This window comes from Pinus tabuliformis, chromosome 7 (genome assembly GCF_031772625.1).
Source record: "Pinus tabuliformis cultivar Carrire ecotype Pingquan chromosome 7, CPIR1, whole genome shotgun sequence".
In the NCBI taxonomy this organism is placed as follows: domain Eukaryota; kingdom Viridiplantae; phylum Streptophyta; class Pinopsida; order Pinales; family Pinaceae; genus Pinus; species Pinus tabuliformis.
Window position 1 is genome coordinate 819,523,236 of NC_142293.1, and position 25,706 is coordinate 819,548,941.

Below are 25,706 nucleotides of genomic sequence, written 5' to 3' on the forward strand. Positions count from 1 at the left end.
TACATGAACCTTCGGCCAGTCTTTACAAGCTAATTCAGTGCAAGTAAAATTCCAGTACTTCTATTTCGCTACTCTTAAAGGAGCATGCAATCATTAAAGAGAAGCCTTTTCTAGCAAACTTGACCTTGGCACCCTCTCAGGTTGCAAAACTTTTCTATTTGCAGAAGCTTCTCCAGAACATTGTGGGGAGATATTTTGTGAATTAGGAAGTTCTACTTGCAGGAGCTTTTCCAAGATATTGCAGGGAAAGATTTTTTGAGATAGGAAGTTCATGCAATAACTATGAAAAACAAATCCATAAATCATGCGAAACTAACAAGAATGCAAAACTAAAAATAGTCTCCAGACTTCCATAATACAGACATAATGGCGACCTTGAAATTTTGAACAAACCTTTCAGTAATACTCTCCAATGTTGCTCAATACCATCTATGAAGTTCATGCAAAACAACCAAGAATCCTATTTTCAAAGAATATTATCTGCAGAAAACTATACGCTGATATTCCATAATACATAGACATGGTAGAGACCTTAAAATTTTGTATGAAGCGCCTTTAGTAGTATCCTCGAATGTTTCTCAAAACCATATGCAATTACACCAAAACCTTGAACACTTGCTCTGCCTGCTTTCCATCGTGTGCTTCCATTTTGCTTAAGGATGGAAGCTACTACACAATTCTTTGACAACGCCAAGATATGACAAATATCCTAAATTTGGGAAAATTGTGAATGAATTATAAAAAATATATCCCGGTTTGAAATTTGAACAACACACGCCTCCATGACATTTATGGTGACAGAATCTGTCCATTTCATATCTTTTAGATGCTCAAACAGTAGTTGTAAAAAATAAAAAATAAAGGGTCAAGAAAAGTCAAAATGTTTTGACAGAGCATGACCAACATGCTCTTATGAAAATTATGGGGCCATGAGTCCTTCAATTGTATAAGAAAGAGATTTGGCCCAATCATATCTATTTAGAACAGTATGCAAGGTGTTCATAACATTAAAATCAGGGTCCAACTTGCGCTGCCAGCCCTGCAAAAACCCAAATTAAATTCTCAGTATATTTGCAAGCAATACAAATCCCTTTCAGGAGCCCATCCAAACATCCTTTTAGTCATGCTGCTGACATTCTGTTTGTTATCATTTTTTGACATGTATCACATACCTCAAGAACCAATGTTGTCACCATTACAGTGCAGACATTCCCATCAATGTTCACTTTGTGGCGTCTCACATGTTCAAGCAACTCTTGCATACACTCTGATGGATGTACTACATCACCTTCGGCTGAACCCCAAAATTTGAATGAAGACTCAACTTCCTAATATAAGAGCCAAGTCAGTGTAAACGACAAATCACCTCACTTGCCAAACAAAATAAAAAAATATATTGCTAAAATGCACAAGAACAACCAGACGTAATATAAACATCCATTGATATCCTGCATCCCTAATGAAGCAATGAGGGAATTTATGGTAAGTTAAGATGCTTTTGTGACCAAAAGTGAAGAAGAATAACCAGTTTTAATCAGGACTTCCCTGCAGTAGTTTTGTACATACTCAAACTCTAGAAGCTGAACTATAAGAAAATCACCAACTTAAACTAGTACTATATATTTCTGCATGCCTGCATTAAAGCGGTATTCTGCAAAATTATGTAAACGCCCACAAAATTATGTACCTAATGAGTTACAACATGTGTAAACAATAACAAAGGTTAGCATGTGACATTATCAACTACTGGCACAAGTTAAAACACCTGAACCAAAGGATGATTATACCTAAGCCTCTATATGGAAGTACTAAATACTCAACTGTTAGGCTAGCCAATGGTTGCATATAGACCAAAATTTTGGTATATCTGCAAATATAAAATACCTGCTCTAAATGCAGCAAATTAATGTAAGAATTTTGAAGCCATAGAAAATATATTTTAATTTTTTTATTTTATTATTTAGTTTCAAGCCAGAGTGCACAATATTGTAAAATTAAAGAGGTCACTCAAGGGCCAAATTATATATTTCACAATGCATTAAATAAGCTCAAATGGAGACGTAGTTTCAGGATAATTACGACTAAAGAAAGCTTTGAAAATGCTACGGGAGGATTTATTATTTAGTGTACCAAATACCTGACCAAAAAGGTTAAAAAGAGGGTACAAAAAATGGAAGGCAAACAAGATTTAACCAAAAAAAGAAAAAAATCAATAGTGTAATTTAGGATTCTAATTAAAGTAACAAATCTCCATGGAAGAAAGTAGTTACCCTGGCATCCAATATGTCAACTTTGTGACAGAAAGCAATAAGTACCAGATATTAAAGGAGGCAAAATCTACCTGTATGAAGGCATTTGGATCTGGACAGCTCTGGTATCTTGAAAATTTCAGTGTACACTCTGCAGCTGTCCGGCCATCCCTCCGTGCAACAGATTTAAAGAACTCCAAAATATTCAGCCGATCATTCCTGGAAAGTTCTGCTGTCATGCCCACATCAAGGAAACTACATGAGGTTTCGATCGAAAAATCCGCTTGCTTGAAGGATTACTTTGTCCCATTCGAACCAGAATATTTCCAGGATGCATATCTGCATGGATGAAATTATCCACCTAAAAAAACGCAAAATATATATAAGAATGACAGTACAATTACTTCAAATATTTTCCTTTGACATGTTCAACAAGACCGTTCCATTGATTCTTCAGTTTACATGAAAAACTACGTTAATAATTTACAGTCAAGTTGCATATCTGGCTTTGTAAACATAAATGACTTAGCATAGAAACATAAGACTCATCCATATCTAGAATTTTGGATGCAATAATAAAAAATGTCCACGTTTTCCTATACAGGTGATTGATTTTTCTAAGCCTCTTCTGCTACAAGAAATGTAGGAATATATAACTTGACTGAAAAATCTTGCATATGCCCTACACATGACACTCCAATATCTCCCATCCTATTTTACTCAATTTGTAAATATAAAAGACAACATTGTTTAGATAGTGTTGAAACTGAGAAAATGTATTAATTTCATTCAGCAAGCTAACCAACAAGGTAGCATGATTTACATTTCTCTAGTATTGAAACTAGTAAATCAGAAGAATTTTACTTCAGCCAGTAATCAATGATGAGCCGGAGACCTGTTATGTGGGCAGCTCACTCGTTAACTGGCACCTACAGCTTCATCAAAACTATGTCTCAATAAACATTCTCGTTACAATAGATGCAGTTATGTGATTTGAGTTTGCCAAATAAACTGAAAAGTGGGTTCCAATATGGCGAAGCAAAAGCATACATGTTTTTCCTGTTTTTCAAACTAAGAAGATACAAGTATTATTTTGAGCAGGGAAACCGAAACTTCCAGTGTCTAAGTAATCTCAGCTTATTAGTAGTGAGTCACAATAATCTCAGCTTATTGGTAGGGGCACTGTTTACCCGTTCACTTACATGCATCAACTTGTATTCCTGTCAGTTTACACCCAGCTTACATACTTTTAGATTGACCAACTAAATTCTAGCATGTTCTATACTTTCAGTTCTTGCAATTTGGAGATAAATGTGCCAGTGTTCCCTCTCTTTAATGCCCTGAAAGTGAATTTAACAACACAGATTATGTCATGCTAGAAGTGCAAGTGCAAGACTGATTTTATTGGTCAAGGCACGCCACTACATCAGCACATAAGAAAAATGAATGGGCTGTTAAATTTTCAATTCATGGTAAGCAGCTCTGCAACCTAAAACCCTAGAAAGCAATAAAATATAAAAGTCACAGAATTGCTGGTTAATATGCCAGATCTACAAACCAGTGTTATTGGAACCAGACCGAAACCGGTGGAACTGGCCGTTTCGGTACCAAACTAGCCTTTTTTCACCAAACTGGTTGGTGTTGTACCAAACCAGCCAGTTCCGTAAAATGTGACCAAGGATGTTCCAAACGCAGTTTAAAAAAAACAAGAATTTTTTAGTGGGACAACCTAATATTCAAGCCTATGACCTTACTATTGCTATGCAATTAATGGTAATGCTAAAATAACTTTCTCATTTATCTTTCATTTTCATTCTTTTACTTAAATTTAAGTAAAAGGTGTTAAATTTCCATAAAACTCTACAACTACTTGGATGAATAACTGAAACTAATTAACTTTCACCAAGATACAGAGTTTCTTAATAATTCATATGCAGCAGAATAAAAACACAGAGATAAAAACACATCACACAAATTGACACACTTTTCTCAGGAAACCCAACAGGGAAAACCTGCTTGCTTGATGTGGCTATTTTATTGATTGTTCTTGGAGCAATTGAATCTATTACAAAGCAATCTGTCTCTCTTGAGAAAGTGTTTTGCTTCTCACACAAATCTCAGCTAATACAATTGATCTTGGCCTTCCTTGATCACAACTTGATCTTGGTTCCTACACACAATTGACCCTCTGTTGCCTCCTTGAATTGTTCAGCAAATCCTGCTGTCTTGCTTCAATTTTGCTCATCCTTCCTTGCACACTTGGCCTCCTTATTCCTCGTGTTATTCTCCTATTTCTTAGTACACTTGAGCTCCAAGTTGTTAGGAACCCAGCTCCATACAACCTATGCACAACCAATTCTCCTAAATTCTAGCGCACATGTGCTCCTATTCTTTAGGACACAATTCATGTGCTCCACAATCAAGGCTCTCTCTCTCACAATCTCATGAGCTTGCTTTGTCTCACAACCTTGTGCACAAAAAATTGAAATTACTTGTGCCTTTGTCCTTCCTTTATAGATTCGAATCATGCTAAATAGGCAAGTACAAACCTAGAACTCGAGTTGTGATTGACAAGTTAACTAAGTCGAACTGGTTCTCTCTCCAATCATCAGTGGAGTCATAACTCGTCCTTCTTGCACTCAATAACTAAAGTCCCAACTCACTCTATCTGAACTTGTCACTGCCACTCGATCGTATAGTCAAATTGATGAAGACTTCCACTTAACTGGACCTCCAATACTACACATGAACTTTTCATGATTATTCTCATAAACTGGAAATAAACTCACCGTAACTGAAGTCTAACTCATGAGGACAGTTTGAGGTCTTCACTAGCTAAAGCACAAGCCAAAAGACCTTGCTCGCTACATTTTCAACAAAATGATGAAAATGAAAGATAAAGGAAAATGTCACTTTAACATTACCATTAATTGGCTCAGGATGTTTGAGAGTTAATATGACTTCATTGGATTTCATATGGAGAAAGTAGAATTTTAGATCTCATTCAAAATCCAATGGCCTTAACAATTTTCAAGATTGCAAAATTGGGGGAATTGCAACTTATCCATTGGATTTTGTCGTATACAAGGGTGTGGAACGAGCATTTAATCAAGCGTACCAAACCCTTTATGTACCTTGGTGTCAGTGCCATTGGCTGTTGAACTCCTCTATCATGTACCCGTCACTCAAAACAAAATCTCAATTTGACATGTGAAACTTTTTCCCTTATTTTAATGCTTAAAGGGTGATATTGATGATGAAGATCCCAATATGGGCAATGATTTTGATGATATGCTGGTAATTTTTGTTGCGTGAATTTTTTTTACACTAGAGACCATCTAGAGCTTCTTTGTTGATGTATTTTTTATTTAGAAATGTATTGCACTAAGTGCTATTTTGGTTTATGCACTCTTATTTGCTATATAAATGAGAACTTTTGCATATTTGTGTATAAATGGTTTGAATTCATATGGATGCACATGAACATACGTTTTTCTTTAAAATTTGAATATTTTATGTGTTTTTGGTCTACTAGTTTTTTGGTCTGGTTTTTTTTACCAGTTCCGGTCCAGTTCGGGCCGGTTCCTGGTTTAGACTGCTTTCCGGTTCGATCACCAGTTCGGTTCCGATAACATTGCTACATAGTACAAACACATTGTTAACTGAAAATACAAACAGAAAACAGTAGAATACACAGCACTCAAGAACACGTCTCTTTTTCTTATTAACTCAGAAAAAAACTACAACAGCTCACTCAAAACTGCCATTGATTGATCTCTCGCAATCCTGCCTTTCTTTTACAGAAAAGAAGGCTAGGAGAAAATATAGAATAACCCATCTCTCTGGGTGCCTATATAAGAAAAGAAAATATACCTATACTCCTGATCTATACTTCTATGGTTTTAATCTTTGCAAATAATGCTTGTGTGATGCATGTTTCTTGGATTTCCTTGGTATGAGCTAAGGTTTTCTTGGTTTTCCCTAGATAGGGTTTGAGGAGCTAGAGGATGTACTGGTATGCACATGAAATTTATCTTTTGCATATTAATGAAGTTTCCAGCTGTCCAATATTTGTGTAAATTGCAGATTTGGTCTTCAGCCATATGTTTTATTCATGGTTTGCAATTTCCAGCACTATGTATCTTGCTAATTTGACATAAGTTAAGGGTGATTGCATTAGGTAATTTCAAAGTTATAATCGAGGAATATAAGAACAGATTTGCTGCTGTTTTTACTGCTTTCACAGAGTTTTCAGATCTGTTTTATGCATGATAAGATTGCCTTAGGGGGCTGAAACTTATTGGAACACTTTCATATATTTTCTCTTTGATTGAGTAGATGATTGGGGTTGTTAAGAGTTGAAATACTGTCCACTGTTGCTGCTGTTTTATCTGTATTTAATAACAGCCCTAGGGCTGACAATTCACTGGGTTAACATCCAGGAAACCTTTTGTTAAGATGTCAAATTTATTGTTTCATTAATTGTTGGTTGTGAGGAAATTTCTACAAGGGGGGTGGCATCCTGTATCTCTAATCATAGTTACTTGTAAAAACATGGCCAAGGCATTGGCTTTGCAGAATCCAGATCCATTCAGTTGCAGGGTATGTGGTGTGCCAAGATCAAATTTGGATTTTGTTTAAAGGAGATTTATCCTTGACACACTGTTTTCAGCATGGGAGGCTATGAAGTGGACCCCTAAGACTACCTAGTAGCCCTTGTCATCAAAATTGACTTTGACAAAGCTTATAAACAGGTACGTTTGTGGTTCATTACAAAGATGAGGGCTTGCCTTGGTTTTGGCCCGCATTGTTTGGCTACACTTAATACCCTCTTCACCAATGCTTGCCTTTGTCTCAATCAATAATGCTTTGTCCCCACGGATTTTGTTGCATTAGTCCATTTGTCAAAGATGCACCCTAGCTCCTTATCTATATTTGTTCACCATTGATGCTCTAAGCCACTTGTTGGAGTCTACTAATCTTGCAGGGCGAATTCTGATATTAGGCTCTTGGATGGTCCTCAGATGGTTAACAACTATTTTGTTAATGATTTTTTTCTCTCTACGAGTGTTGAGCAAGGCTTAGTGGATGGACCCATTGCTTGCTTGGCCTTGTACACATTCTGCACTACTTTAGGCTCTCTTGTCAATGCCCACAAGATAGGCTAATGGTTGGTTGGGTTGGATGCACCACCAAATTGGATTTCTATAGCTTGTACTCATATCCAGCCTAGGGCATGTTACCCCTTATGTTGACACGAGTGGTAAACGGTCTTGTGCAGATTAAGGGAACTATTTTAGCCTTCAAAATCTTGGAATGTTGGTGGAGGTTGCTTCAGGGGTGTATCTTTTTCTTCATAAGCCTTCATCATGGTAGTCATCTAGTCACATCTATTCATTGTCACTAAGTGTTGCATGTTTGTAAACACAATGATGCATCTACCTAATTCCATTCAAATTCATATAATTGTAATAGTTTTACCTAGGAAAATTCTCTATTGCAAGCATGCCATCACTTTTGCCAAGGTGAAATCCAACTTCACATATACATTATCACCACTTTCCACCATTTTTCCTAGGTGATTTGTGTATCACAACACATCTTAATGTTTCACCTAAGTAAAATTCACTTTTATACCCACATACCACTTCACTCCATCTTCTCGTAGGCACATGGTACCTTTTGTTTATAATTCACTAAGTTTTGAACCATATTAACCCTTAAATATTTCCACTTTTTCCTATGTAAACGCGCGCCCAACTGTTTTAGGATAATTTAATTAAAATTTAAAATCCTTAACCTTAGGTTGAGTACCTAATATGAGCCTACTAGTAATTCATTGTTCCAATCCTTCAGCAAGGCCTTTTTCCCAAAGTTTCACTTTTTAACTGGTCACTAGGATTGTATCTTGAAGTCCATGTGGTACACATGAGATTAGGCACTCCCCCTTTTGACACATATTGAAGTGATACACTAATTCCTAATTATTCACTAGGGAACTTAGTTTTATATCCATGGCATACACAATTTAAGTTAGTATTCTCCCTTCGGCACATATGTTGAGGCAAAAATACATGACATAAAGCCAATTTGCCATAGTCTCAACTTAGCCTTGTTCACGAGAGCTAAACCTCGTTCATGCTTTATCCTTGTCCATTAGCATGAGGTTTGAGTAGTTAGTTGAGCCTTAAGTTGAATAGGGAAGACGAATACCCATGTGCCCTAGGGTTTTAACATTCCAACTCATCCATCCACCTCATCCACTCATGCACCTAGACTCAATTTAGCCTTGTTCACATGTGCTAAACCTCATTCATGATTTATCTCTATCCATTAGCATGAGTTTTAAGGAGATAGTTATGCCTTAAGCTGAATAGGAAGACCAATACCATGTGCCCCAAGGTTTTGACCTTCCATCTCATCCATCCAACTCATCCACTCACACACACATCCCTAGATGGTGCACTCCACTAAAAGCATATATCCACTTCCTACATAAACTTGTTCACACCTTGCACACATGTGAAATGACTATTGATGGTTTGGCTTGGTCAAAAGGTGTCTCTATGCACACATTTTGAGGAGATATCATGGATTTGATGAAGACCAATTTGCACAACCATCAAAGGCAACCCTTGTAGAATGAGAATTTCAAGTTGACTTGGTCAAAGTCTGCAAAAATGCACATTCTTCTAGGGAAGACTCATACTAGGTGAACATAAAGCATATTCTTGGGCAAAGGGTTTCTAGAAAGATCACTCAAGCATTACACTTGGCATTGGCATACATTTCTCAAGCAACACCCTCATAAATGATTCTTTACAAATGGAAAACCACTCATTTTCTAGCAATTCCATCCTCCTAAATAATATTATTGTTTGGGGGTAGTTATTTCTAGGGAAATGTCTTCATCATTGAGTATTACACTTGCATTCAAACACATCTTTTGAAAATTCGCCCTACCTATTTGACCAAGCCTTCTATTATTATTTTTTCAGATAAGGAGGACAAATGGCACCTAGGTTTTGCCTTTGTATGAAGACAAGGATGGAAGAAGGAGACATGTGACACTACAATCATCGAAAACATTGCATTCAAACATTTTTCTATGGTCTTTTCATCTAATTTGCTCACTTAGGTAGCTGTAAATATTTTTATTATTTTCCTCGAAGAGGTTCATGAGGAAAATAATATTTTATCGTTAAGGGAGAGTTGAGCTAAATTTTATATAAAGGTTTGCTCTCTCCATTATTCACTGGGAAATTTTTGGTGTAAATAAAAGAAGCTCAAGGCTATTGGAGTATTTTGTCTATATTTTGCCTAAATAATAGAGTGATGTATAGTTAATTTCTTATGTGTGGCTTTTAGTTCTATGTGGTACAATTGGGAATTTGTTTGCAGGGTGTATGGATGACAATGGCAAATCAAGGACCAAAGAGAAGCACATGTGTTATAATGGAAAGGGCTAGGCTAATGGTTTCCTTCCCATTATCTCCCTTTTGTATCCTTTACCTTCAAGATGAAAACATTACACATTCTATATCACTAGATTAGATGTGTTTGTAGATAGGCTTTGGTAGGAGCCACCTCTGCAATTTGCTTTGAGTAGTTGATCTTTTGTAAGAACCTCCCCACCATCACATTTATAGAATAAACACCCAAGTTAGGTGTACAGTTGTGCATATCAAGCAATTGCTTTCTACCTCTTAATATTCCTTTAGGACTGCTCTGTAGGATTACTTGCATGACTCCATTGTCCAACCAATGGAAGGCACTAGTCTCCCTTTTATCCATCACTCCCCAACTATCTAAATTCATTTTTATATTTTGTTTATGATGCTAAACTTTCTCATGCTCCCACTACATACTACATGCACATAAAGCTTAGTAACCCATAGGGAAACCCCCCTGGTTAGGATTCCAATTACCCTAGCCTAAAGTGCATAGGAGAGTTGGTGAGGTAACAATGGCCAAACTCCTAGTTCCAAAATGTTGGAAAATTGGGAGGCTTTACAATTAGATTAGATTTTTATTGAATTTAGATAATGATAGTATGTTATATGCTTCGCACAATTTACTTCAATCTTCCTTTAGCAGCCCAATGACGATTTCCAATTATTTCCAGTAGCAATCACATTAACGTAATCGAATTGACAGTAAATGCAAATAGAACACAAAAACATATGCAGAAAACAAGCCAAGACAAGAGGATACCAAATTTGGCGGATGCCAGGTAAAAACCCCAATGTGGGGAAAACCCTTTGATTAAATCTTCTTATTATTATTCAATATTTCAACAAATAGAGTACATCTAAGTTGCACGAAACAGGGAAACGGGTACGAGTTTCCGAAACAGGCACAAGTAGGAAACGTGACCCCCCCAAATTTTGGAAATGGGGAAACGTGATATATATATATTAGGACATTTAAGAAATGTTATGTGCAATCATAAAGCATACATGATACATTATAATTTATTACATTTAAAGTTTAAACATTATGATTAAATTTACATTACATTTACTCATGAATGATCACATAATAAAAATAGCAATATCGGAATATCCAAAATCAACCTTTATTATATATCCAAATCTCAAAATCGACCTTTATTATATATATGAGGCTGCAAGTACAATAAAGACTATGAGGCTGCAAGATAAAAACAAAAGACTAATCCTCATCATCATAATCCTCATAAAAAACAGAAGCAGAAGCATGCTCAACAGTGGATGGTGGTGCTGAAGAAAATGTTGGGCAAATTCCACTTCCAAGCTGGACCTCAATATTCAGGGCAGCAAGAGAGAGATCCAAATCACGACTTTTTGGATCCACATCCCATTCTTTAGAAGGACCATTGTTGTATTCTGGACCCCTACGAGATGTAAGGTGAAGGTTGGAGTGCAAATAAACAAGATCCTTTGCCTTCTGTGAGCCCAACCTATTGCGCTTCACAGAATGAATAAAACCATAGGTGCTCCAATTCCTTTATGTTGATGAAGAGCTTGCCGCTTGTGAAAAAACACAAATGGCAAGGTTTTGCAAATGTACACCATTTGCTCCATGACAAATCCACCACCTAACTGGATTCATGGTGCTTCTCTTCTCCAAAGTTGATATATCTGCATTATCATCTAATCCTGCAGCAAAGCTGGCAAACTCTTCCTTTACCTTCCTGTGTAGATGAGATGGAAATATTCTCATAAGGGCTTTTTTCACCCCATTAGCCACCTCTCTATCCTTATGGGGTGTCTTCCTCTTGCCATTGCTTCGAGCAATAAGTTCCTCATCATAGAATTTGGGGTACAAGGCATGTGCTAAAGTGTGCAATGGAGTGTTGAAATTGTTCCACCTATCAACAATGATTTTCTTGACTAAATCAGCAAAATGATCATCAACAAACAAAAGTCGTGGAGACTCTTGTGAAATGATTTCCATAGTATTTTCAACCATGGAATCCATGCCATCATATAACTCTCCTAAGAAAGGTTGGTCAATGTCATCATTCTGAAGAAGCTCAAATGTAGGGGTTGCGAACTTTAGCAAGAAATCTATCTTGCTCCACCAATCCTCGTCAAGGCACAATCTATGCACCATATATCCCCGCTCTGAATCTGCTTGTCTCCACTCAACCCAAAGTTGACTCACCACCATAGAAACTAATGCATGCTTAAACTCAACAAGGCGGCGCAACATCAAGAAATTTAGGCATAACTTGTCTCAGCAACCTTTAAGAACTCCAATTTGGAGTACTCTCGAAATATTGCCTGAGATTGGTGGTGGTTGGTGAAGAATTTAACAATCTCCCTTGCTTCCCCTGTGATTTCCTTTATCCATGGAACTTTGTTTTCGATCTCCTCTAAGATCAGATTCAGATTATGGACAATGCAGGGTGTCCAAAAGATGTGGTCATACCTCCCCTCAATAATTAAACCTGCAGCTTTGCAAACTGTTGCATCATCCATGATAACTTGCACCACCCTATTAGGCCCTATTTGTTCAATAGATTTTATAATAACTGTTAGGATTCCAAGAAACGCTCATAGGTTGTAGCTCGGAGATGCCTGGTTACATATAAATTAAACTATTGTTGCAGGTTTAATGGAAGGAATGATGGTTTGCTTCAAGCCAGATAACCACTTCTAGTCTCTTTCACTCCAGACATGCATGAACACCCTCAGACTACAAGGCTTTAGACCACCAGTGCTCACAGTTTAGATATTAGGTGAATATGGAGAATACTAACCACACTAGCAGATGCACAAGACCATGTGATGGCCGGCTGCAACTAATACAGAAACCTGCAAATCTAATCTATTAATGCAAAGACAAGATGACAGCACTCCTGCATTAGATAGAAAGAAACCTGAGCAACCTATTCAGTGATGCATTCAAGATTCTAACACAGAGATAAGATAACAGTTATCTAGTGCTAAACATCTAGAGATCAGGAACACAACGTATCAAGCACAAGCTTAGAACAGAAGAAAATGGACAGTGAGCAGTTAACAGCAAAAGAAGCTTGTATTTGCTGAAAATGAAGATGAGACGCTGCAAGTGACAAAATCTCTACAATCTCCAGAAGTTGAACCTTACATCAAATGCCAACCCTGATTACATCTTTCTTCTAGATATTTATAGGTCTACATTACAATGACACCTAGTCGTTTAAGTATGGAGGGGTCTTAATTGACCACCAACTGCATTTAACTACCTGATGGAGTCTCTGAACGAGGTTGCTTGCTTCACTGTGTAAAACCGATCTGTACAACTGATGTGCTGTCCTTTAGGCGATTGGAATGCTCGCGGCAGTGAAGTCCATGACTGATAAATTCTGTTATAGGGTCGTGCTATGTCCTTTCCTCCCTTCGGCCATGCTTTCTGTTTAATGTGGTTGTTGAGGATCCAACTGTTATCAGTCAAGCAGAGCTGGTCATCTCCTTCCTTGGGCAACAAAATGGACGTAGGACGTAGGGTGCATGGGTAGGTGGACAGTTGGGATGAGCGAGAGGGATGACTGTCGGATCGGGGAGATGAATGGTGGAGATGGCTCGGTGAAGGCTATCGGCCGAAGTGGGAGCGGGGTGTGTCAGGGCCGTTGGATCTTTAGTGGACAGATCGGGCGGTCATCGAGCAATGGAGCTGCACGGGCACTAACAGGTGAGGGTGGTTTACTTGGGCGGTAACAATTTTCATCGCACCGCTTTCGGGCGCTAAGTGGTAATTGCTTGGGGCAATGCGATTCCACACAATGAACGACACGTAGCAGCGGATGAGAGAGAAAAACCGCCCTCATCGTGTGTTATCGTTCGATCTAGTTGCCCGCGCGATATGTGTGAAGGCCGTCAAATCTCAGTGGAGATGATCTAATGGTGGAAAGTGGTCGAGCGGGTCACCTTTATCGGGCGCGATGTGAGCTGTTGGATTGGCAGGGGCTGATCAATGGTGGGGATGCAGCGTGATGGGCTACGAGCACGTGAGGCATATGGATAAGGTTTTATGGTTAGTTTAGCTTTGCGCTTAGGGCTGAGGCAAAAGGGAATTTTGTCGGATTTGGAAGGTTCGTTTAGGAAATGGGGAAGGTTAAAGGTAAGAGGGGTGAGGGAAGAAAGGGAAAAGTGACCAGTGTAAGCCCCTTTTGGGACACAACCAAACAGACCAGGCCTCTCTCTGACATTAGAAAGTCAGCGCTGCATAGCAGAGCTAACACTAGCTCCTTCTGGGGATGAAATCCTCCCTGTGAGGTTTCAAGAACTGTAGACCACTGCCTTTCATATAGAAACAAGATCAGCAAGATTTCCTAGTATTCCATTGGGCATGGAGTCTAATTAAGCCTACACTAAAAACTGTAAAAGAACATATTTACAATGTTGGGGCCTAAAGGCCTTAAACAACATAAACCTTCAAAAACCGCCCATTAACTTAGCCATCAAAATTGTTTCTCCTTCCAAACTCTGCAGCATGAAAGTATTGTTCCACTGGACCTAAGCGATGACGAATGATCCTATCCATAGAGCATCGAATTTACAAGGATCTCCCTGCCTTTCCTTCAGTGCATTCCATTGGAGAAAACAGTCACCACACTGAGAATTGACCCTTTTTACCTTTATATGAAAGGTTTCTTTCTCTTGGTCAATGTGCATGTCAGCCAATTCATCAAAGACTTGCAAAAACTTGCTAATTTGATCACCTACCTCAAAAAGTTTAGGGCATTTGACCTTATCAGGTAGAGATGGTTTATATTTCACCCCCTCTCTATATGCTCTCATCCTTGGATGTTTTTCGTGGAAGCTTTTGTACGCCTGCTGAATAATAAGGGCTGCTGTGTACTTGGCTGTGTCATTTGTGGCCTGAACAATTAATATAAATGGTGAATCAATGTATTCTTGTGTGGGGGACACAAAGACTTCACCTGCTCCTGTAGCTTTCTTAGAACAAGCCCCATCAAAGAAGGTGTCCCAAATCTGTGGGCCTTCTTCCTTTGTGATCTGGCAAACTGCCTTTTCAGGCTATGTGGAGGCCAACTGGGCAGGCTTCGTAATATCAAGACTGAGCTTATCCATGTCAACCTTGGGCATTGAATTATGGCTGGCTCCAGTGCCTAGGGGGCAATTATGAGGGATTTTATCTTGAACAAACAAAGGAACATAAGATGATGGGGAGCTGATTTCACCTTTTTTTATCACTGGGCTGAGAATAACAGTTGGTTGGTCATTTTGCAAATTCACATAGTCAATGGAAGCTTAGATGGTTTTAGGCTCAAGATCCTCAAGGATAGATTTCTTGAGGGACTCATTCTTCACTGGTTCAAGCAGAGGCATGGGTATTCTTGGCTTCTGAATTTCTGATTGAAAACTGAAAGAAGAAGGGGAATTTTCAAGGCCTCTTACCTCTATGCCTGGAACTTTGAGGATGGTGGGATTAACCGCTGGTTGCTTCTGCTTGCTGACTGCTGCTCTGAGGGGACTGCAGTCCTTTGAACAGGATTCTCTTTGACATTACTCGTTCTTGACCTCAAGTTATATCTTTTTTGATCTTCAGTCTGTAGAACAGCTTCTCTGTCCCACTCTTGATTGGTCTGGTCCCTGAATAATGACTCCTCGTAGGCAGCTAATGTCAAAAAGGCAGTATTGCCCTTGTCTTCCATGCAGTGAATCTCATCCTCTTCATTAAACTGCTCCTCCTCCATGACTACGTTCTGGAAAGGAGTCTTAACCCTTTGTTCCTCATTGGCCTCTTTGCCCCTCTGAATGATCTGCAATTGTTCATTTGCTCTTCTGAACGGATTTGGATTTCTAGGAGCAAATGTATTAGGAAGCCTAGCTTTCCCAGGACTCTGCTCAAGCTTTAGTTTGGATATTTCAGCAGCCAATGACTATATCATTTTAGTCATTTTGTCTATTTTGGGTTCTGAAGATGAAGAAGAGGAGGAAGACTCACCTCCCTGCCTCCTATCAACGTGTCCTTTGAGTTTCTCTGCAGCCATGATATTGGATTCCACCTCCAAGGCTGCATCTTGCATTTCAGCTAGAGAAGCACATCTTCTCTCTCTTAATAGCAGGCAGAAATCAGAATCAAAGGCATTGGCATAGGTGAGTTTGGCAGAGGTGGGGGTAGGCTTCACTTTAGTTGGTATCTTGCTATACATACGATTGAATCTTTTATTAAAGTCAGACAATGACTCCCCATTTTCCCTTTTCAGGTTTCAAACTCAGTATGGTAGTATAGCAGGTCTTTCTTATCTCCCTAATGCTTTAAAAACACATCATCTAATGCTTCAATGTCTGTTATAGACCTAGGGGTCAGCTCTCTGAACCACTTTCTAGCCTCTCCATCAAGGCTTTGGACAAATACTCTCATCCACACATCATCTTCACCGATATCTAGGTTATCAGCATAGCTATAAAAAGACTCAAGGTGTTCTTCAGATATTACTCCCTCTGTCCTAGTGAACTTAGGCATGTATTTCTAATATTCTCCTGCAAGCATGGCATTCAAAGGAATAGGCAGGACCAGTGGTCCATACCTAGCAGCTATGATTCTTTCCATCTTGGTGGGTGCTTGTGGGCCTGCCATGACTGGGGTGGATGGGAGGGTACTGGCAGTTTGGAAGGTAGGGAGTTGAGAAATGAATGACAGGGCCGAAGGAAACTGATGGACTAGAAGGGAGGGTTCCTTTGGACTGAGATCCAAAGGGGAACTTATTGAACAAGGAGCTTTATGAATCTCTGAGAGTATTTCTTTACTTATAGTGCTAGAGGCTATATTCTCAGTATGTATGTGCTCTGTTACGAGCCTTTCTTGCAGAGATGCATAAGATTGTTTAGGTTTACCTGATCTTGATGCTTCCTTTTGTGATGTCTTTCTTTGCCTGACAATCTTCTCAGGGTCAGGCACTGGGTCAGCTAGTGAATTCTGAGGATTTCTCCGAGTATGCCTCACAAACTGAGCCAAAACTGTGACGTGGAGTTCACAAGAGGTTCGTCCTTCAGTAGAGTTGCCAGATAGATGATTGCAACCAAAAAATGTGTCCAGACTTTGTCTATCATCAAAGTTGGATCTATGTCGTTCTCCCAGGGAAGCTGAGCTTCAATCTCCTCTCCCCGGCAACGGCACCAATTATGTTAGGATTCCACGAAACTCTCTTAGGTTGTAGCTCAGAGATGCTTGGTAACATATAAATTAAACTATTGTTGCAGATTTAATCGAAGGAATGATGCCTTCGTTCAAGCCAGATAACCACTTCTACTCTGTTTCACTCCAGACATGCATGAACACCCTCAGACTACAAGGCTTTAGACCACCAATGCTCACAGTTTAGATATTAGGTGAATATGGCCGGCTGCAACTAGTACAGAAACCTGCAAATCTAATCTATTAATGCAAAAACAGGATGACAGCTCTCCTGCATTAGATAGAAAGAAACCTGAGCAACCTATTCAATGATACATTCAAATTTGAAGATAAACTAATCCCATATTTTTAAATCTCTAGCCCGGTATTGGCTCTATTATTAGTTTACAAGCCAAATTTAAGTATCATGGAGTGAAGGTTGTGGGAGCACTTTTAATCGATAGGTTTTACGCTTGGAGTTTTTTCAACACGGACCTGTCAACAGCCAGGGTCTACCATGTAGTTTGGGTTTTGTTTTATTTCCATCAGATTCTCATTTCTTCACTGCAAAGGCTAATCTGGGAAAAAGGAACAAATAATGTTGGGGAATTTAACGCTTTACTTTCCTTATGAAATCTGCACTTAACAAAGGGATTGTCAGGCTTCAGATTTTAGGGGATCCAGTTCTCACTATATATATTGGAACAAATAATGTTGGGGAATTTAAAGCTTTACTTTCCTTATGAAATCTGCACTGAACAAAGGGAGTGTCAGGCTTCAGATTTTAGGGGATCCAGCTCTCACTATATATTCGATGTCAGTTCAGCTTCAAGTCCATAGTACTGGTTTATCCATATTGGCTAAGCAATTGAAGGAGATTTCAAGGCAATTTCAGGAGGTATCTTTCAAGCATGTCTACAAGGATCTGGCCAATACCCTTTCTAAAGATGGTTTACAATTTGTGGAAAATGAAATCATTGAAGATGAATATCATGAGGGGCTTTTACTCTCCTCTAGGTACACAGATGTTTTTTGAGCTAAAAAAAATTTTTGGTGGGTGGATTTCAAATCTAATTTTTTTACAGGCTTTAATCTGGTTACTCAATAAGTGTTTCGATGAAATGTAATGGAAGTCATTTGGACATGTCAAGTTCAGGATTATCCTTCTGATGACTATTTGGTAGAACTATAAGCAGTTCAGTGATATCTATACAGAAAGTAGCACAAACTTTGACAATTGTACATCACACACCATGTGGAATGTATTTTTAATTCTTCTTGAAAAAGGATACCTTTTTTCTTGGAAAGACATTTCTAGTTCACTCTGACAAGCATCTCAGGTTAGGTCATCAGCATTCTTTTATTGATATATTTGGTTTTTGAAATCTCTACTCAAAAGATATGTCATCAGCAGTCAAGCCACCGATTTAATTTGCCATCAAAAACCTCTTGGTTCAACACAACTTACAGCTAGCCTAACTATGATCTAATTAATTCATCATGGAGATAGAGTGCAATGACCTCATGTAAACACGTGAAAGTCAAGGATGACATTGACATGATGGATTCAATGAGCCTTAAGAATTTACCATCCAAATTGAGGCATATATAGTCATGACAGGTTCATCCATAATAATCACGATTCACTAGATTTATAGCCTCCATATACAATCAGCCATGCATATACCCATTCACTTAACCTCACACCAAATTTTGTCAGCTGGATTCGGGAGACTGAATCCTCAAGAATATAACATCCGTGTTCATTGGACATGAAGCTGACTTTTTCTAGTCAATCTCTTCCTGTAAAACGTGCCTGTGCATAATTACATCCAAAGTAATGAACTTATTCAGAAGAGAAAGGAAAAAAATATGGATGCCACTGGACTCCTTCCCAGAAAATCAACAGCGTCTCCTTCTGGGAAGGAGGATATGATATGATAGTGTCACCTCTTCTCATTCTTACAGAGTCTTTGATCACTGACATTGAATGCCCATCTAAGAAAAAAAATTATGGGAAGTTCATTCAAGACCTTCGGTACATGCATAATAATGTCTACAATTATTTAGTAAGTCAAAGAATTGATATAATTCATAGCAGGCAGATTGGATGGCATACCAGTAGCATCTTGAGGAGAGTATGCGTGCCAGTGTGAGCAAGTGATCTATTAAACTTATGGTTTGCTTCTGGCTGATCAACATAGCGTGCCACACTCTCGCCTTGTTCATAAGTCTCCACCAAAACTGCCGGGTGTACAAGTGGGTACAAGGGCTTAGGAAAAGACACATCTTTCCACCTGCGAAAATTGTAAAGAAAACGGTTCAAGTGTGCAGCTTCTCTTGAAAGATCGACTTGAGACAACATAAAGACAGCAAATTGTTGTACACTTTCTTCAAGTCTCAGCCACCTCAATGCTGGCAAACAACTGGAAAGCTTTGCAACCCAATTTATTATGACAAAATCCCTCCGAATCACTTCACTAACTCCAGGGTGTCTGACTTTTACCGCAACAATCATAGGCTTTACCTTCTGACCAGGATACTGAAATTTCAGAGTAGCCTTATGCACTTGGGCAATACTGCCAGAAGCAACGGGCTCCTCTTCAAAGTTCTCAAAAACTTCATCAATTCTACGACCAAAAGCCCTTTCAATAGTTTCCTGTGTGTATGAAAATTTATGTGCCGGTGCCTTTGTGTGCAGTTTTGCGAGCTCCTTACACAAATCTCTGGGGAAAAGATCTGGACGTGTGGCTGCCCACTGACCCCACTTAATGAAGGCAGCCCCTGCCTTCTCCAGAGATCCATGAACAAGCTGCAGCCATCTTTCTCTATACCTTCCCTCAAACATAGATGCAAACGGAGCCATCACAATTGCTGGTGTGAATAGTGTCATCAAATAAAGTGCCCTTATCACCAAAATAAGGCCCTCCACAATTGACCAGATAGATGATGTGAAAATGGCATGTCTATTAATTACTTGACTGTTCAGAGGGACACTAGAATACAATTCTTGTGATTCAGCCAACCTATTATGTGCCCATGAAGCCTCCCCAATAATAACAGCCAATATTCGAGGGGTGAGATGTGATCTAACACAAGCCAAGCTCACAGCACGAGCAATCTTACTAATTGCTGGAAATGTGGGACCACCATAGCAGCATAACAGCGAGAGTCTCCTCCATGCCGCTTGAGCATGGTACGTCATGCCAACACTTGCTGGCATCGCAGAAAAACCTTTGGAATTATGTGGCCTACAAAGATTATACCTGAGTTTGGAGAATCCTGAAAGGATTGGGATAGAATGTGCCCTTCTAGCACTTTCCTGGACAGAACCATACCTGTCATCTATCCTACTCCAGTAGGACTTCTTGTTCTGTGAATGATGAAATCTGACATGGTTCCACAATATTCTAGGTACACCGGGCGAAGATGGGCTCCCATGTGTGCTGCTTCCTATATCTTGCAACTTTCGAATGGCCAAAGCACAACCTACTTTCTTGATAGGTCCACGTCCTACTTTCTTAATGTGTTCATATGCTAAAAACCTGCAAAAGATTATAGGGTGAGCATCAGAGATCAAATTGACAGCCTGCGGTGCCCTTGAGAGACTATTTAACCTTGAAAATCCAAATGGGATATATAAGATATATTTCCCTGATAAGAAGAAATCTCCTAAAAAGGGGGAGCCAGCTTAATGTCCCCTTCAGGTGAAAAAAAGGTAAATAAAATGAAGAACCCTTGAGTCATTGCTTTATTGTAAAAAAGCTGGGCGTTGTTCAATATGAAATTTCTCGACACCGAAATCGTAACAAAAAAACAGGATTGTGGTCACTTACATTGTTACATATTTATCATCCTTCTTGTTGTTAACGGAGGTGTTTGATCTGAATTCAGTTGAATGTAACTGATCGGCCTTGGTCTGAAGATCCCATTAGAACATAATTGCTGGGGAAGGAAGGAAGATCAAAAATTGTTTCTTTTCTTTTGTACAAGATCCTGCAAGCAATACAAACCTTCAGAAAAAATCCGCCAGGCGAAAGTCTTCCAAATCCCCGAATTGTTTGATAGAAATGGCGGTGACTACCACAAGAGTTCGAAGCCTGTGAAAGCCACAACAATAGATTTAAGATTTAAGATTTCAGTCTCAGATTTGAGAATCGCCAGAATCCTATTCGCCATGAAATGGTAAGAGCAACCAATAGGAAAGTCTTATTAAGGAATCCAGGAATATGTGGTTGCCTTTCGCCTTGGCCTCTCGCGTGCAAATTTAGTGAAGTCGTGTGGAGGAACGCAAGTCGCACCCCACAACAGTTAATTGAAACCAGATCGTCCTCCGCCTATTCTGTATTTAATTTAAAGTTTATGAATATGATAGGCAATGGAGGTCCCTGGTCCAGAATAAGAGGATTTCCGCATAACAATGAAGTAATAAAATACCTTTCAATGCTAAAGAATTGTGAACCCTAAGAGCTTCGAAATTTGAATCGTGTTAAACTTAAAACTCATAAAATATTCTAAATTTTTAACACCATACAAATTTATTTTGGCACCTTTCCATACGGCATGGGAAAGGGGTGAAGGGTCATTTATACCTTCGAAGGACTTTAGAAACTAATCTTCTTCTAAGCTATAGATAACTCCGCGAAGATTTTAAATTCTGAATTTAGGCTTCTAACCCATATTATGCATGTTGAGATATTTTCAAGGTAAAAATTATATTTTATTTTTCTAGTATAGTTCATGGTGGTATAAGGTTTTCAAAAAACTTTATTGAGAAAGAGGTGTGATAGTTCATCATGGTATAAGGTTTTAAAAAATTCAAAATTTAACATGGTATAAGGTTTTAAAAAATTCAAAATTTAATATAGAAGCTTGAAAGAGTGATTATTAGAATTTTGTAAATGGAAACTTTTTATTTTTTAATAACATTTTTTTAAGCATTTAACAAAGTAATCCTAATAACAATTCAATAAAGTAATTTTATTTTATATTATAAAACATTTTAACTATCTAAAAGTGAATATGGGTACATAAAAATGCTTTACAGTGAAATCTATCTACATTGTTTATATGTTTATATGATGTTTGGATGGCACTCAAAATTTTGAGATGGAAAGAATCTTTCCTTTTCAATTTAGATATTATTGAAGGGGTAAAATATCTTGGTTTCACTTTAAAACTCAATTATTATACTTTGTTTCTTTTTTATATGACGTTTGATAACACTCAAAATTTTAAGAGGGAAAGAATCTTTCATTTTCAACATTTAGATATTAATGAAGGGGTAAAATATCTTGGTTTCACTCTAAAACTCAATTATTATGGTAATGTTTGTGAAGATATCCTCTTAAAAAGCACATTGTAGGATATTCTTAATGGTCACCTTAGTGTCGTTGTGCACTTTGATCCTTGTCATTTTGTTACATCATCTAACCACATAGGCACGCCATGTGAGCTCCATGTCAATGCCACATCAGTGCCATGTTTGCACCTTGTCTTCTCCTTGTCATCACCTTGTCATTTCCATGTCAAGTGCAACATCTTACCATGTCATCTCCACATCAATGCCACATCAAGGTCCTTATTAGGTAAGCCTAGTAGTGTTGGGAGAGCAGTCCAATTCCAAAGTTTCCCAAAATTTTGATTTCCAAAAGCCAACAGACCAATAAGCGGACACACCCATCATATCACAATAATTCAACTCTTAACAAATAACAAACTTTTCGAGTTCTATCAATATCAAAGGCACAAACGGGTTAGCTCTCCACGAAATGTCCAACATACCGATGCTTGATCCCTCGATAGTTGATGCCGCTACCTCTGAACCACCTCCAATATACTCAAGGGTTACACTCTGCCTTCTAGGTTAACGAACCACTAGGAGATTTACACCAAAATCATTGTTGCTTACGTCCTTCCCCGATCTGATAAGCGTCAACCAACGAGGATCAATCATGTTACCCAGTGGACTTGTTAGGTATGTTGGTATTCAAATTTCACTTCACATACACCTTGAGAATTTATCAATACCTAGTATCTCGATAAGCTAGTATCCATGACCCCAATAACATAGTTCCGCCACTAAATAGTACTAAAGGAAAAGTTGTGAAACGTTGAAATCCGATAGTCAATCCTTCAGCGTTTGAGGATTGATACTCTATTAATTGATAGGAAAAATCCCAGGGACTTGTTGATGGAATGGGACATCGGTGTTAAGGAAAATTTATAGCGGCTTTAAAATGCCTAACACCTTAAGGCCCAATACTTCGAGACCTAATATCTCGATAACCTGGGACTCCCACAGTCTTCCTTCATAGAGGTTAGGCCTCCTTCTAACATATGCACCGAGTCATAGCCCCATGACAAACATGTGTCCAATGGTTGAGGCTAAGGTTCCAAACTACAAAATTCTAAACATTTCAAAGACATAACAGGGGAGGGGGGGGGGGTGAAGTGTTAAACCTCGAATTTCTCCCAAGTAAGATGTATGCAAAGGGGATCCTTACAATGCCCTGAAAGTTGAAAAGGATACCTTGCGTTAGGATATTTAGACACTTCAGAGTTGGTTACATTAAAATTAGTCTAATGTGTCCATTAGGTAAAAGTGTGTTTCTTTAGTATACATTAATTGCATTGTGATCTAACAGTCACGATGGGTTTTAGACATAAAGTGATATGATTGTTCATATTCTCCTTTATACTAACAGATATTTGTGAAAATTCCAAACGGGAATCCTATTGCAGCAACTAGAAATTATTCTCCTAATTGTTAATTTAATTTAACAATTTATTTACTGTTTGCTACAACAAATACTAAATAAATCATACTGCAATCTACACAAATAAAACTGTGGAAGAATAAATGTTGGAAGAAATGCTAGCACACACGTAAAATAACACAATTATTTTTGGACAAAAGTCCCCGGAAAAAAACCCCAACTTGGGAAAATCGGTGCAGAAACTGAGGGTTTTATTATTAAGCAACAGTGAAATAATCTTAGTACAACTGGATGCCAAAACTGGCAATCCTGCAGAGAAAATACTGCCAAAAATCTAGTGAGGAATTTTCCTCATCCCATAGGCAATCTCCTGGCACAACTTGCCTTCATAATTTCAGCCCTCTGAGCCTCTACGTCAGCCTTTTCATAGCTGGCTAGACGTCTAGCCTCAAACTAGACTCTGATGAAGCCATTATGCCTTCTACTGACTAGAAAGGCGCTTCTCCGACACTCTAGGACTCCTTCCCAACCTCTGGAACTGAAAACGTCAAACTCTCATAGCAAATTACTTTGCCCCTAGAGTTGCGCTGCCCCAACATCAGCCTCTCTATGGCTCTTCTGCCTCTCTGCAAATGCACTCACCGGATCTGGAATCCTTCCTCCAACTTCAATGTATTTTCCCCTCTCTCATTGCCTCGATCTCACTAGCTCTCTCTCCAGCAACTAGTAGTTGCCACTTTGGAAATCGATCTGCTCATGAAATCAAATTGCTCAAGTGTCTCAAGTGATTTCTCCATCACCACATCAACCTCCTCTTATAATCCTCTATTGGAGCACCAACGACCAATATTAAAACATAATAGATGGCTAGGATCATCTTGGAGTCGATTTGTGTGAGTTTCTAGATGATTCATGCCTAGACTTAATTAATATTGATTAATTAACCATATTCCCCAAGTTTAGACTTAGGATATATTTAAAACTTGGTTAATAATATAATTAAGTCATTTCTAGGTGGAATTCTAGAAACGCTTTATGGGTTTTGGAGATATCATGTATTCTAGCCTCTCCACAAAATTTCGTGGTTAGAACACATCTGATGCTACAAAAACTTACGATATTGATCCATGGATTAACACCTAGTTGGTCCATGACCTCTATTTAAAGGGCAAGTGGGTCATGGCTAATGATTGTTTGTGAGAACTCTCATGTGTAAAATATTTTCTTTTGCGCTATTAAAAATTCTTTAAGTGGTCGCATTGGTTAGGGTCGTGGATTGTTTCCCTCTCAAATGGTTTTAACCATGTAAAAATATTGGCATTGTGCTCTTAGATCTTGTTGTGCGAGTGATTAGTGATAGTGGTCATCCTATATGGAATACCCTATTTACTTGAATATGGTATCAGAGGTTGTTTGAAGAATTACTCATGTTGATGATCAAGATCTTGAAACCTATGTTGTTGTGTTTCTAAGATCTATTATTTCTATATAGTGTTGACCTAAACACATTGTTTCATTGCATTTAGAATGTTGTTTTCATCTAAGAACACCTTTTGTTTCATCCAAAAAGGTATTTATTGTAACACCCTCCTCCCACATCTACCCAAGCAATCAGCCAGTTGAGGTAAACATGTGACGAGAGGCCACTATGATATGATTTGACCTCCTAAGTCACACTAAGGAAGTGGAATAAACAGAAACACACCATGCAAGCATCCAACATCATCAACATAACCCTCAGAGGACAAGTCAGCCACTCATACAGCATGTCCCTGGGTCCCACTGTCGTTTTAGGTCTCTTGGGCCATAGTCGCTCTCATGCTATGGGTAAGGGAGCGACTAGAAACCCAAAGTCGCTCTCATAGGCTTGCATGCCAGTGACTATGGACCAATCTTGCCAGTTTTGTGCTAGTGACCCCGAGATTTAAGCCACTTTTTCAAGTCCGGAACCCAGGCCACTACCCATAATGGAATGATAGCTTGAAATCAAGTAAAGTACAGGGAAACAATGAAGCAAAAGAAATAAACTCAACAAGACCTTAACCATACCCCCACTAGCCATGATAGACATTTTGTCAAACACTTAGTGAATATGCAACCTATAAGGGTAAATAACATTTCTGAG

The 25,706-nt window shown here is 38.6% G+C and overlaps 1 protein-coding gene across 1 annotated transcript; it reads right to left on the reverse strand.

Moving 5' to 3' along the window:
• Positions 1-696: 696 nt before the first annotated feature.
• On the reverse strand, positions 697-21,331 carry LOC149250121 (uncharacterized). The gene is given in 6 exon segments (XM_089458916.1): positions 697-1,039; positions 1,173-1,328; positions 2,342-2,502; positions 2,505-2,610; positions 18,982-20,407; positions 20,699-21,331. Coding segments are annotated over 6 exon segments (1,971 nt in total). The 5' UTR covers positions 20,701-21,331; the 3' UTR covers positions 697-919.
• Between the last annotated feature and the right edge of the window lie 4,375 nt (positions 21,332-25,706).